Here is a 15,296-nt window from a genome sequence, read left to right as displayed (position 1 = left end):
TCCGTCCCACACGCTCTGAGTCGAGCCCTGGCGCGCTGTGTGCCTCGCATCCTCCCTCTCCCATATTTTCTCTCCGCCGCCCCCTCATCCATCGGGATTGGACTCCTTCCCCTTCAAGAGCAGTTGGGTGCTCGGCGCTTTCCCATACCCTGGCCGCGCGAACCCTTTGGTCTCCTTCCCTATTGAACCTCGGCTCTCGGAGAGTTGCCACGTCTCTAAACCCTGATCCCAACACACACAAGCACACACGCGCAGACACGCACGTTTCCTGTCCCAGTGTGACACCCACTCTCTGCCGCACGGCTGCGCGGGTCCCCGCGCGGTGCCCTCCTCCCGCCACACTCACACACGCACGCACGCGCGCGCGCGCAGGGCCGAGCCCCGGGCAGCTCGCGGACAGTCGCACTCGGAGGCGACTTGCTCCAGTCTCACGCGCTGATGGCAACTCCAGGCTCCGGCTTTTGGTCCTTCGGGTCTGAAGATGGCTCCGGGGATCCCGAGAACCCCGGCACAGGTAGGGGAGCCGGGGCCTGCAGCAGGCGAGCTTTGCGGGTGGACCGGGGTTTGCGGGGCTAGGGAAGACGAAGGTTTCCCACCTACAGCAGGAAACTTGGGACACTTCCCCCGCTCTCGGTGTAGGTCCCCGGTGGCCCAAGAGACCAAAACCCCACGGCCCCTTATCCCTTGGAATGACACCCAAAGAATCACAGGCCCTTTTCCAAGAAGTCTGGGAGAGCCCCCCCGCCCCCAACAGAGCCGTCTCCTCGACACCGAATTCCGTGGGCCTGGGGCACTGCCACCATCTTGCTGTCTGGACCCTGTAGAGGGATAGAGTGGCTCTGGGAAAAGGAAAAATAAATGGAAAATAGAAAATTCTTGGTCTGGATGGAGAGCCTACGAGGAAATGGACAGCTTCGGTATCTAGGAATACCTCGCTGGAGCAAGGCCGGAAGGGGGGGTTGCCCGAACCTATTGGCATCTGGAAGGCAAGTGCAAAGGGCTGAAGTATGGGCTTCTCTTGGAAGCAAATCAGCGAGCCTAAGGTCGGGCCGGGCCGGGCTGCCAGGCCCCCGCATCCGTCCTGCGCCTGCCCTCTGTGAGGAGCCCCAGGCAGGCAGCCCCTTTCCGAACCCTGGGTTTATTGCCATTGTTCTCAGAAAACGAAATTTCACACGTCCGTCTGCTCTTCCCTTTCTTTCCTTGCAGCCAGAGCCTGGTGTCAGGTGGCCCAGAAGTTCACGGGCGGAATCGGAAACAAGCTGTGCGGTGAGTGCAGGAGCCGAGGGAGGGAATCGGACAAGGCCAGTCAGTCGCCTCTGGGTCCCACGGGGGGCAATGTCACCTTCTACCCTCCGCATCCCCAACAGCGGAGTCGAGGTTTCCTGGCCGGGAGTGGGTAGGGGCGAGGGAGCCGGGCCAGAAGGGCGGCTGACCGACCGCTCCCTGTCCTTGCCTAGCCCTGCTGTACGGAGATTCGGAGAAGCCAGCGGAGAGTGGCGGGGGGGGGGGGCCGCGGGGGCCCCCCCCCCCAAAAGCCACACCNGGGGGTGGGGGGAGGGAGCCGCCACGGGCCACCTCCCGGAAGGCCACCTGCGCCTGTAACCAGAAGCCTTGCAGCTGCCCCAAAGCGGATGTCAACTATGCTTTTCTACACGCAACAGGTAAAGACGCCTCCAGGGGCCCCTGGGAGCCACGGCCCCTGGCTCGGTCCCACCCACCGCGGCCAGAAGGGACTCGGTGCCGGGGGCCTGACCCGACGCGTGGAGAGGCAGCGAAGGGACGGACCTCGCGAGAATCTTCAGCTGAAAGCGAGATGCAGTGGGTCTGTCCCACGAGCTCATGCCCCGGTGCCGCCCTCGGGTCTGCGGTGGGCGGAGGCCCCCTGGAGCGCTGGACCGCGAGGTCAGCTTCTTGGTGCGGCTGAAACGGGTGGGACTCGGTTTCCTGTTCGAAATTGCTGAGACTTTCTAGGTCTTTAGATCGCAAGAGTAATTCGTAGCTGCAGTTTCACCAGGGAACTATTCTATTCTATTCACGTGAGACCTGGGCACGGTTTTACTCCCCTGCGTTTACACTGACAGTCACCTAATCATGTGTGTGTGCGCGCGCACACACACGCGCATACACATACACACAGAGAAAATAGGGAGCCAACGTAATGGGTTAGAGATCCTAACATTGCATGCTCCACTTTGTCTGAGTTGCCCAAAGGCATTCCTCAAACATTTCTGATGTGACGTATTTCCATAATCACTTAAGATTATTTACTCAGCTATAACATTTAGGACAAACCCCTCAGCAATTGATGAATGGAGGCACACTCCTTTTTAAAAAGAAAGCAAGTACGTTATGGACTGAAATGCAAGAATTAACTTGGGGTGCAGGAGAAATCGCAATTGCTCTTATTTCTTTATCATTGAAAAACACCTCCCCTTTAGAGAAAATGCTCTGCGTGTCCAGAAGATTTAAAAAAAAAAAATACACACCCACAGAATCTCTCAGTCCAAAGAGAAACTGCTGAATCAAGACCTTGCCTGGATATTTTCACAGTAAAACTACAATGTGACATTTTGATTCCATTCTTTAGACCTGCTGCCGGCATGTGATGGAGAAAGGCCCACTCTGGCGTTTCTGCAAGATGTTATGGGCATTTTGCTTCAATATGTGGTGAAAAGTTTCGACAGATCAACCAAAGTGATTGATTTCCATTACCCTAATGAGCTCCTTCAAGAGTATAACTGGGAACTGGGAGACCAACCACAAAGTCTGGAGGAAATTTTGATGCATTGCCAAACAACTCTAAAATATGCAATTAAAACAGGTATTGTCCAATCAAAAATAATAAAGCTCTTTCTTCCTTTTACAATTTTTATTTTTTATATAAAAATGTTTTCTGTTTGATGGTGTTACTGGTATTTTCAAATTTGCAAAGTTATTTTCATCACTAAAAAAATAGTCATTATGAGAATGATGTAAAAGAAAGGCACCCTTTACAATGAATGTTAATGCTTCTGAAGTCGATAATGTCAGAAATATTATAAACGTATTGAGTATAAATCATCAGATTTTACATTGCACGCATTTGGCCACCCAGATTAACCACTGATGTAGAAGCAACCGTTTGTCATCAGAGGCCAGTAGAAGTGACCCAAAATGGAGAAAGGAAGGGAATACAGAAATTAAAGCTCGAAAGGCATGATCCAAACAAAAGCCCAAATACGAGTGGAGTGCTAGTCATTTCCATGTCGTAGGAATGGTCAGGCATTGGACAAACCATCCTAGGTAATCACTGAAACAGAGGAATAATATTGTGGCATTGTCTCGAATGTCCAGGACTTCAGATTTGAGCCCTAGGTTGTCTCTGTTTTTAAAGAAATGTACACAAAAGAAAACACAAAACAAACTAGCATGACGACAATTCAGCCATGTTATATAAGGACGCGTGTGCTTCTCAGCCATTCCGTATGTAAAAAAAAAGGAAATGGGTGGGGGAGGGGAATCAGATACTCAGATACCCTTATTTCAAAACGTATTTTGTGTTCTTGCTTTTTCACAGTATTCTTCATACTCTATCCATTTTATAGCTCCAGGTGTAACATTTATTTGGGCACATTCTAAGCTTCCATTTTATCTACACAAAGTTAGCCAATCATCTCTCCCAGTCATGATTAGCCCTTCTCTTCCTGCATTGTCTCTAATCATGCTGATGCCTGATGGCACTACACTTCATTACAGCAATATACATAAGTAAGAATGACTTTCAGGAGGGAAAGTATACCTTGTGGATCTAAATTGCTTTGTAGCCTTAAAAAAATCTGCTAGCAAATAAAAATGTCACGTGAATGTTAATTACCATAGGAATTGATCTTTTTATGTTGCGAATTTTTTGGTTAATTAATTATCAATGCTACTCTAATCAACAACAAACATTTTAAGAATGTTTGCTGTGTGGCTTTTAGCTACTGTTTTTGTTTTTGCATTTGGTATGCCAACAGAGAGGGAAAGTATGCCTAGAAGAAGCTTTGGGAACTCGATTTACTGTATTATTAGTATCCACTTTTGTGAGACTATAGACTTGGAACCAGATACTAGGGAAAGGAATTTAACTTGGTGATTTCTATCACACTCAGTATGTGGAGTATGAATTTTGAAGGCTTATTAGCTAGCATTCTCAATTATGTTCACAGAGAATCCACAGGATGTATGTATGTGTGTGTATACACACACATACACACACACACACACACACAGGCATTAAAAGTGTTCCTCTTCCCAGTTTTGATGTATCTGCAGGTGCAAATATTAACAGTGCTTTCATATTCATTTTTGTTTGACCCATTCCCCAATCTAGTATTTAAATATGTTAATAGTAGTTCGCTCCCTTTTATTTTTATTGCTACCAAACCAAAACGAACCTATAAGTATGTTTTACATTTTCATCCTTGAAAGCTGGTGGTGTCTGAAAAGCAATTTAAAGAGTTTCAATAATGGGAACTGCAAATCAGTGAAAGTCCTCATTCGGTCAATGTTTCATTTAGTGTCAGAAGAAGATAGATCAATTCAATACTTAGATTTTGCCATAATACTTGTGAAACTGTTGGTCAAGTGGAGTTCTAATGCATTTTATTTAAAGTTCAGGGGAAATATGATGAAATCGGATTTCTAAGCATCAATAATCAGTAATTATTCATAGCATATGTAGTCTTCTGGTCTTCCCATTTCACTCCCCAAAAGCATTTCAGAGAATTAACACCAGTAACCTCCTCTTTTAGACTGGCAAATTTACAGATTTTTAATGCTATAACTTGGATTTGACAGTTAGTAGAATTTAGGGTCTGTAAAATAGTCACCATCCCTGTGACCATTAGGCATTTTAGTGTACCTCATGAGGTGCCTTTATAAATATGTTATCACCTGCTCTCTACTGAGAGTCCTTAATCTAATTTCTACTCCAACCCCAAACACAAAGAGGCGTGAAGGCCAGTGGGGAAAATACTTTCAAATGAAGTCTTCATGTATAGGAAGTAGGACCTGTTGGATCAGAAAACTGAAAACTGCAGAGAATGATAGAATTCTAGAATAATTAACATTTGCGGGGGGGGGCGGTCATTGGACTTGTGGTGGTGGTGGTGGTGATTGAGGAGGGTAAGGGTTAATGTTGTCTTGAGTCTTTCTACGCAACCATCAGACAAAGAAATTGAAGCATCAATAAATGAGACCGTCCTTGGGGGTGCCCTGCAGTACAGGGTAAGCAGTTTAGGGCACTTCCCATCTGATTGTGGATGAGAGGGTTAGAGCCACCTGGGGCTGGTGGTTCGCATAGCCTGCTCATCCTTCCTGGCTCATTTGCTAATCTGTCGGGAGCATTCCAGAGGTGCCAGTGGCTCTAACCTCAGCTTCCCCCTCGCTGCCTCCCTGGGCGAGGCTACACGTGGCCACTGATTCCCCCGCCGATTCCCTGCCCGGTGGGGGTGGTGGCGGCGGCGGATGCCCAGGATGGCTGAGACAGCTGGCACCAAGGCAGGACTTTCACACCCTTTCTTTCCAAAAGTACTGCCTGGATTCCCTGGCTGCCTTCAGGGGTTATGGGAAGAGAGCAGATAGAATAATTTCTGCAGTATGCTTCTGCAGAAATCAGGAGAACATGTTGTTTTAACCTGGCAAACTACCTCCTTCCATATTTTCACATCACTGTCAATGAATGAAAATTTTGAGGAGGAGAGATTCAGGTGAAATGGGAGACCAAGGTCAAAAATACATAGGAGAAGAGAGCCAAGCATTTGAAACATTAAACTTGTTTTCACAGTTTTCCAAAGGCAGCCATCAGGGTGGATTGACCATTTGATATCCTGGGAACCCACACACACCTTCTCTCCATTTTATGCAGAGATTTCTCATGCCAAAGTTTCCAGAGAGTTAAATAGTGTGTAATAATAGACACCAGATTCATCCAGAAAATGCATATGAATTGGGAGAGTAGATTAACGGATTGATTTGCTAATTGTTATTATTTTCCTCGCTTTTAAAGAAATGGCTCAGGGAAAGAGAAATGAAGGGGCATCGGGAGGGGAGAAGTGGCTGTGACTTCAGCTGTGAGCTCTAATGAAATGGGAAGTCAATGAGGCAGAGACAGGGGAGGGCTGTTCCAGACAGCACGCGGGCAGCAGCAAAGGGGCTTTCTCACTTTCTGTGGATGCATAAACTGACGGGGTCAGCTTCAGAGGGCCTGGTAGGGAGCGAAAAGGTAGAAGGGCACTATGAACGGCCACAGGGAGGCAAAACAATGCTGGAGAATGAGTGAGAGCCAAATGTGCCCTTTCCCGGCCCCTATCTTTTCTCAGTGTCTAATTGTCTCGCCACATGCCTGAGGCTGATAAGGGAGCACTCCAGTACTAGAGATAAACTCTGTGTTGACTTTTGTCCCTGCTTTCCCCATTGCCTTCCTTTATCTTGTTTTGCCCATACTGGCGTGAGAGACTGTCATCCCCAGGCTTCAGACAGATGTCCCGTAAGTGGCGGATGCCTTTTTATCAGATGCTATTTCCATAATTGATAATCTTCCAAAATTTGGGCTGCCAAGCAAATCACAGATTTAGAGATAGGCTTTTATGGGGCAAGACAAGGAATGGAATTCTAATGAGATATTTACCATCACATTTTAAATAATAGCCTCAGGAGTATTTGGATGTCAACTCCTTTAGAGAGTTTTAGAGAAATCTAGAAGCTAATTAGATAAGCCTTGCTAATGGACTCATCAGTCCATTGACTATATCTTTACGCACCTTGGTGACAAGACAGTGATGCTGACTGTATTCGGCTTTATTTTAAATCACAATCATGAAGGGGTTCTGTTGCTTATAATCAAATATTTGGACAGAAAAGAATTGACAAGAATTAGATTTGTCCACGCCACCTTTAGACAACGATCACCTTTTGAATCCAGGGCAAATCACACAACAGAGTGTCCTGTTTTCTCATTTTTGCCTTGTCTTTTGTAATCATTAGCCATTTGTCACTGATATTATTATGAATGTTGGCATGCCTGGTGGATGTCATGGTATGACTGATTTCCAGAACCACTTCAACAAGAAAAAAAAAAAGGATTTTCAGCAGCACGAGTGTAAACACGAATGGCTTTGGATTGTACTAGCATTTTAATTTGCAAATATATTGAAGGGATGCTAGGATGTAAACTAGCATCCACATTGCAAACCATATTTGTTATTTTTTTTATAGGATAATGTTTTGAGGAAGATTTTTAGAGTGTGTTTTAAGAAACACCATAACCCAAAATAGTCTCTCTTGTTACATGAAATGCTTCTTTGGGGGGGGGGGGTGTGCGCGCGCGCACACACACACACACACGTTGGGTTTCTGAATATAGATTTCCTATTACTGAAGGATCTTTCAAGGTTCTTCAGCTAGAGAAATCATGTGTTTGAGAGGCATTTATTTTCACTTGGTGCAGTCCTGATTCTGGTGTTCCGTTTTCTTCAGGGCATCCCAGATATTTCAATCAACTTTCCACGGGACTGGATATGGTTGGATTAGCAGCAGACTGGCTGACATCAACAGCAAACACTAATATGTAAGTAGTTCATGTGTTTTGTTTAATCCAGGATAATTATTAGTGAGATTTCATAGTCTTTATTCTACCTCTCATGTGAAAATCTCTTTTTGTTGATTAGCTCCTAAAATAGGGATATAAACTTCAGAAGTATATGGGTGTTCACTCTAACTGAAAATAGTCCTGATACATCTGTCACACAATCAAAGCTATACAACGTTTGTCAAACACAAAAGGCACTTTTTTGGCATTTGAGATTTATAATTAATGCATAATATGAAAGAGAAATGGGACCAGGTGCTGTTTTTTTTTTTAATAGAATTACTCTGCAGTGTTTGTCTTTATTTATTCAATCTGATAAGTGACCCTTGGGCATTAAGCCAATAATTGAAGCTCCTAACTTTAGGAATATAGGAACATGAGCAGCCTTTTAGAAGACCTGATTTTCTCTCTGCTTAAAGCTATAATCAAAACATTTGTGAATGTATGGCTTGAAGAAGGAAATACAGTAGTTCTATACATGTTGTAATGATGAATTATTTCTTTGAGTTACATACGTAACATGTGACCATTACTACACTTCAGGTTCACCTATGAAATTGCTCCAGTATTTGTGCTCTTGGAATATGTCACGCTAAAAAAAATGAGAGAAATCATTGGCTGGCCTGGGGGCTCTGGTGATGGGATATTTTCTCCTGGTATGTGATATTTCAACCTTTCTTTGTTTTTCTGTCCTGATATGCAATGCCTCATTATGAACATAGGGAGAATTAAATACATAGTCTGTATTTCTGCTTAGGTTAAATAAGTTATGCTGATCAAAAGAATGAGTGAGATTACACATGACCATTGACCATGCTTCCAAGCAGCTACCTCATACTTAAACAATAGTTATTTGTGTTCAGAAAGAAGATGAACAGGGATGCTATTTACTCAGTACCCCTCCTGTGATCCTACATAGAAGGTATATGGATCATGTGGAACAAAGGAATAAAGATTCCTATTAAGAGAATTCACCCTCTGAAACATCCCACAATTAGTTAAAGGGTAGCCTCATTTAAAAAGCATTCTCTGTTTCAAGATGCATTACAAGGCAGATCTATGTAATAGAGCCTATGAACCCTGTCCCTTTAAATAACAACCAGAGAAGCTGATTTATACTAGTTTTAAGGAGAGTAGAGAGTGGCATGAGAAACCATTTTTTTAATGTTTATTTCTTTATTTATTTTTGAGAGAGAGACAGAGACAGAGTGGTGGAGGGGCAGAGAAAGAGGAAGACACAGAACCTGAAGCCGGCTGCAGGCTCTGAGCTGTCAGCACAGAGCCTGACACGGGGCTTGAACTCGTGAACTGCGAGATCATGACCTGAGCTGAAGTTGGCCACTTAACTGACTGAATCATGCAGGCGCCCCGGGAAACCATTTCTTAAGCTAAAATAGAGGGTGGTGATTTCTTCGAGAGGTTTCTTTTTCCTTCTTTATCATGCCATTTAGTCTTTTCCATCCTACTTGTATCACTAGCCATTGGATTCTAAGCTCCATTATTTACACTTCTTCCAGCCAAGAAAATCAACCTGACAGAAAACGCCTTGCCCTTGATTCCAGGTCTGTGTGTGACCTCGGGTTGATGCAGAGAAGAAATAGAAGTTAGAAAGGCAATGGGGAGAGAGAGTCACTGACCCATGGAAAATAAACCTGGTGTGCAGACTGTCACCTAATCAGTGGCAGGAGAGGGCTATCGGAAGGGGGCAGGTGCTCAGTACACTGAGAGTGGCCCCGCTGGGGAGGTCGAAGCCACACCTGCCATTGTGTGAGGCCCAGCAAAAGCCACATCTAGGTGTCCCCGCAGCAAACCTGCCAAGACAAGTGGATGATGAGGGAGAGAGAAAATAAAGACTGGTTGAAGGAAGAAATTATAAATAAGCAACAGTGGCCTCAAAGATAGGGCTTAAATTAAGCAGCTTTACCCACAAGCTCAGATCTGCTATTATATTTTATGCTTTTAATGATGCAGCATAATTTTTCAGGTGCAGACGGAAAGCATGTTAGTTAAATGGAAGGGAAAATTAGCCTGTTGTTTTTTTTTTTCATTGAACACCAGTCATGATGAATTTTAAGCTAGCCTTTATTTTGTAGAGAACTTAGTTTTCCTTTGGAAAACCATTCCCTATTGAGGGAATTTTGTCATCGATGTCTGGAACCGATACTCTTAAGGTACTTTTCATGAGGAGTTAGGTAATGTTCAGAGGTAATTGTTTCTACCTCTGTTCTTCTTCCTCTTATGAGGCTGATGTGTGACCAAGCATCCCGGGCTCTCTTTTAATGGTCCCTAGGAGTGGGAAGAGAACAGTTGCTCCTGTTGACCCTGAAAATTTGGCTAAGGGGGCTTGGGCCAGGCCTAATTCATCTGGTCTTGGAACCCAGCTGCCCCAGAAATATACACCCAGAGAAAGAATCCTCTTTGGAAGTTTTGCTAAGCGGGGTATAGACACCCCCATCACGAATACCTGATCATTTGGTCAGTCTTCCTACCTGACCAAATGATCAGGTAAAAAAGACTTAACCTTGATCATGAGGCTCCTTCCTTGGATACTAAAGGTCCATATGCTCTCATGCCAACATGGAAGCTACAGAAGATGCCATATGCTAAATATAATGAAGACATTGCAAAGTGCAGAGGGGACAGAAGAAAAGGCCATTGGCAAACTGTTTCTGCTCTGCTTTCTACAAGACATTGCAGAGGAGAGAGGGATTAAAGCAACCTTGCTTGCTACTGGGTGCCTTTCTCGGTAGCATCTAGGCTCATTACTGGGGTAAAGGGTCTTACGATTTAAGGGGTGGGGACTGGGGAAATCACACATCTTATGTGCCTGAGATCTGAGTGTCCTGTTGCCCAGGAGTAAACACAAAGAGTTAGATCTGTGACTTGAATACATAATTCAGCCCAGTTTACCTTACACCTCCATCTATAACATCCAGAGGATTTGTGCTTCATGGAACGATCTTTGGGACATCCAGAAGAAATCTGTTAATGTGATGTCACCTATGTCTGGGAGCCATAGAGACCTGGAGTATTCCTCACTGCTCAGCAAGTCATGAAAGACTGAAGGAGAAGACAGGGAAATCTTGGCTTAGTCACAAACCTTTTCCTGTCTAACTGGATTTTCCTGATGTTTCAGAGCTTATATTTGCATCCTTTCTCTGGAAGACACATCTGTCCTCCTGGCTGGGGTGCACAAAACAATCTGCTCTGACTAGAGGCCTACAATCCTCTTCATTTCTCTCAGGGCTACTGGATCTTTTTTCCCCCTTCTAGTTTTATGGTTTTATTAACACTAATATGATGTGCACATCAGCAGTCTATTCATTTCCTTCGCTGTGCAGCCTGGCATCAGGGTTGGTGACTCTGATGGCCAGCCGGGCTGCTCTTTCCGCAGCAGCTCTGTAGTTCTTGGTGGAGGCATTGTGAGCCATCTCTGCAGAGTAGGATTTGTTGCACATCAGCCACAGTTCAAGTTCCTTGATGCTGTGGACTAGGAACTTCTGGAAGCCACTGGCCAGCATGTGCTTTGTTTTCTTGCTGCTCCCATAACCAATGTTGGGCATCAAAATCTGGCCCTTGAATCTTCTGTACATCTGTTGTCAATGCCTCTAGGGTTCTGCCAGTTGCACTTAATTTTGACACACTGGTCTGATTGGTGCCTGATAAACTTCTTGGTCCTCTTTTTAATGATCTTGGACTTCACCAGGGGTCTGACAGCAGCCATGAGGCCAAGGAAGAGATGACTGCTACCTCCACAGGCAGAGGATGAAGAGAAGGACCACTGGATCTTTAGAGAATAACTGAGTGGCAAAATGAAGAGTGGGGAAGCAGAGCTGGAAGCTTCTTGAGTAACTGTGCTGTGTGACACACTTTCTTTTTGTTCATCTTCTCCTTCTCCTTCTGGCCTCCTTTCCCTCCAGCCTCTCTGACAAGAACTAGGGCAGTGCTTCTCAAATGGGGGCTATTGTACCCCCCAGGCAACACTTGGCAATGAATGGAGAAGGTTTTTTTTAAGTTTGTTTATTTATTTATTTATTTATTTATTTATTTATTTTGAAAGAGAGAGTGCATGCATGTCAGCAGGGAAGGACAGAGGGAGAGAGAGAGAATCTCAAGCAGATTCCATGCTCAGTGCAGAGCCCGATACAGGGCTCAATCTCATGACCATGAGATCATGACCTGAGCTGAAATCAAGAGTCAGGTGTTTAACCAACGGAGCCACCTAGGTGCCCTGAGAAGTTTTTGATTGTCACAATTTGATGGTGGGGTATGTAGCACTACAGGCATCAGGTAGGTAGCAGCCACGGTGCTACTGAACACCACCAGGGCAAAGGACAGCCCCTATCACAAGCAGTTATCCAGATAAGATACCATCAAGTACCAAGACTGAGAAACCACACGCTAGAGTGGAAGTTCCTTTAAAAGCTGATCCCTTGCCCAGCAGCATCCTACAACTCAGTCTTTTATTTATTTATTTTTTAATGTTTATTTTTTAATTTATTTATGAGACAGAGAGAGAAAGCGTGAGCAGGGAGGGTCAGAGAGAGAGGGAGACACAGAATCTGAAACAGGCTCCAAGCTCTGAGCTAGCTGTCAGCACAGAGCCCAACGTGGGGCTCGAAACCGCAAACCAGGAGATCATGACCTGAGCTGAAGTCGGACCCTTAGCCAACTGAGCCACCTAGGCACCCCACACTCAGCCTTTTAGACAAGGGGTCTAAGTCAGAAGAAGTCCTGACCTGGATTCTGCTTGCTCCATGTCTCTGGGGTTCAGAAGAGGTAGAAATATCCCTTATTCTGACTGAGTCCAGGGCCAGGATCTGGGTACTGAGCTCACTGTGCCAGCCTGCCTGCTTGCATCAGAGCCCAGGGTTCCTGAGGCAAAAATCATGGCCCTACGTGGGCCATTCATTTCCATACAAAGAGCCCTCTGCTTCCCAGCCACCCAAAGGGAAGGGAACTCAGGGCACTCACATCATGGCTTAGCCCAGTGTGTCTCCTATGGGGAAAGGAGATAGTGCCTCAAAGTGCCATGTGGCATTAGAGCTCCCATGCCAGCATATCCATTTGCATGCACAACAGTCTGCCTTCTTGTATAGCAGAAACCCTAAACTGTCCAACAATCTTGTGGAAAAGCTCACTTTGCTTGTGAAAGGAGACCTTCCTTATAAGATGCAAAAATTATAATATGAAGTCCTTGACGATCTTAGGTTGACACGAGAAAAGCAATGCAATATAGGCTTAAAATTCCCTTCGGTGTGTGTTTTACCATTGTTATGAAATGAGATTTTGTTAGCTCTTAGAATTATATTTCTATGATATCTTTGGGAAGGAAGAACTGCTCTGGGGAAATTAACAGAAGAGTATGATGGGCTTGGGTATTTATCCTCACTCTATAAGGATTGTTGACTAACAGTCCACATTGTTAACTGCAACTGAGTTTGTCTTGGTGCAAGTGCAAGGCATTGCATGGGTTGAAATGAAAAGAAATGTGTTCCCCATCAGGATATAAGTAAGATTTTCACAAAAATCCTAATGAAGAATGACCACACTCACCAGGTGGGAAGGAAGGCAACAATTTCTCAGTTCTTAAGAACCTCTTCCAAGGACCCCCCGCAAGAGCAGAATCAATTGCAGTTCTCTTTAGCTGACAGATTTGGGGTGTGGGGGTGGCATCTATCCTGGGTTTGGGCCCAGTGCTCCTTTCTCTGGACTCTCTTAGCCTGAGGATTCAGTCTGAGTTTGAGGATTCAGTGTAAAGGATAACCAATAATATGGCCTTCTCCTGTATCCCAGGAGGATTCTAGGTCAATGGAAATAAGGAATGTTTCTTGCACATGAAATGATGTTAATAACTAGAAAAGGTAACTGTGTGTTGCTGTTACTTTAGGTGGCGCTATATCTAACATGTATGCCATGCTGATCGCACGCTTTAAGATGTTCCCAGAAGTCAAGGAGAAAGGAATGGCTGCTGTTCCCAGGCTCATTGCCTTCACATCTGAGCATGTATGTGTTTCTATTCTTTTCAAGTTTAAGGTTATAGTCTGTAAAGCCCAAGTTGAAGGAGCCCTGTTTGGAAATGCTTTATCTCCAGAGGTTCTCTTCCTAGAAGATACTTGTTGGAAGAGAATGAGGGGAGAGGACAGCTGAGTGGTACGATGCGGGCGGTGGGGGGAACCCCTTTCTCTTTGAAATTTAGGAAAACCCTCCTAGAGAAAGCAGAATGTTTTTCCTTCTAGTTCCTACACTTCATTTTTTTGTAATAATGTTGTATGTTGGGGGAAGAGGGAGAGGAGAGGCCAGAGTGACTATGAACTCACTTGGACAATTGATGCTGGACCTACATAACTCCAGTGTGTTCTCTTGATACAATCTTTCTGTATGAAAATTCTCATCATATAGTCTACCCTAATGGTGCCTTGAACCATTTAATGCTAATCTTTGGCAGGCTTAATCAGAGATATTTATCACTGTAGAAAATGGCCGAGTAGTCATATCTGCCATATCTCATCTCCAGGTCAGTTCTGTCTCAGCCAATCACAGGCTCCTGTGTTCTGCTATGTTGTTGTCAACCCATATGTTGTGGGATGCAGAGAGCTGGGTCTTTTACCTGAATGCCACAGCATGGTACTCCATATTCTTTCCATGGTGTTCAAAGAGTTAGTGCCATTCTCCCTACTGTCACAGACACATTGAAAAAAGTGGCCTACCCTGTTTACATATGTTAAGCTAAATGCTTCAGTCTGGTAGGCCTCCAACTTTCTCTCCTGTGCAGGGATGGAACCACACACAAGCTCAAAGCCACGTTGCAGCTGTTTGAGCAACATTTGGCCCCAAATTCTCCCACCACATGGGCCCAGCAGCAAACCAGAGGCTGTTCTTGACAGGCAATAGTAAGCATAACCTGCCGTATAATTCCTAAGATTTTTCTTATACAACCTCTTCCTCAAAGTAGCCTTAAGTTTGGGAAACAATTGCTTCAAAGAAGATCAAGAAGCCCTCTCATAGTGGGGGAAATAAAAAGATGGGGATGAGAGAAGGTTCTATAGGGAAGCTAGGGGCTCCTGTAAAGAGATATCAGTGGGGAGACACAGGGAGTCATAGTGGGAGTCAAGGCACATCTCCTGTGGAACTTTTCTTTTTCTTCTTTAAGTGGGGTGTGTGTGTGTGTGTGTGTGTGTGTGTGTGTGTGTGTGTGTGTGTTCACAACAAGGAAACAAAAGGCAAGTACAGACTGGAAACCAGTGAATACAATTCACAACTATAGCAATGGCCATGGAATCAAAGGAAACTAGTGATTTATGTTAACAAATAATCTTCAGCATCTTGTTTTTAATCGTGTTAGTGTTTTGTTTTGCCCTTCCTCCATTTACAGAGGTCAAATTTAGCAGAGAAGTCCACAGCCTGAAATTACCTGGTATTTTACTTCCTATTGCTGCTAAAACAAATTACAACAAACGTAATGGATTAAACCAACATAAATTTATTATTTTATAGTTCTGGGGGTCAGAAATCTATAACAGGTCAGATAACAGTGTTCCTTCAGGAGACTATAGGGGAAAATCCTTGTCCTTGCCTTTTCCAGTTTCTAGAGTCCACCTGACTTCCTTGGTTCATGGACACCTCTTCCAACCTCAAAACCAGTAAAGCATCTTCAAATCTCTCTCTACCTCTCTCTCTCACTCTC

The 15,296-nt window shown here is 44.7% G+C and overlaps 1 protein-coding gene and 1 pseudogene across 1 annotated transcript in view; one reads left to right on the top strand and one right to left on the bottom strand.

Moving 5' to 3' along the window:
• Positions 1 to 438: 438 nt before the first annotated feature.
• GAD2 (glutamate decarboxylase 2) overlaps positions 439 to 15,296 on the top strand; it is a 78,603-nt gene continuing 63,745 nt past the window's right edge. Inside the window, exons 1-7 of the mRNA XM_077772438.1 lie at positions 439 to 514; positions 1,207 to 1,266; positions 1,458 to 1,661; positions 2,588 to 2,821; positions 7,498 to 7,588; positions 8,153 to 8,265; positions 13,500 to 13,615. Coding sequence (XP_077628564.1) covers positions 439 to 514; positions 1,207 to 1,266; positions 1,458 to 1,661; positions 2,588 to 2,821; positions 7,498 to 7,588; positions 8,153 to 8,265; positions 13,500 to 13,615 — 894 coding nt within the window. The remainder of the gene's footprint in view (positions 515 to 1,206; positions 1,267 to 1,457; positions 1,662 to 2,587; positions 2,822 to 7,497; positions 7,589 to 8,152; positions 8,266 to 13,499; positions 13,616 to 15,296) is intronic.
• On the bottom strand, positions 10,927 to 11,333 carry LOC144238645 (large ribosomal subunit protein eL32 pseudogene; annotated as a pseudogene).

Source organism: Crocuta crocuta, unplaced genomic scaffold (genome assembly GCF_008692635.1).
Source record: "Crocuta crocuta isolate KB4526 unplaced genomic scaffold, BGI_CrCroc_1.0 scaffold96, whole genome shotgun sequence".
In the NCBI taxonomy this organism is placed as follows: domain Eukaryota; kingdom Metazoa; phylum Chordata; class Mammalia; order Carnivora; family Hyaenidae; genus Crocuta; species Crocuta crocuta.
The sequence above is the reverse complement of the archived record's forward strand: the minus strand, read 5'-3'. Positions and strand labels throughout refer to the sequence as shown.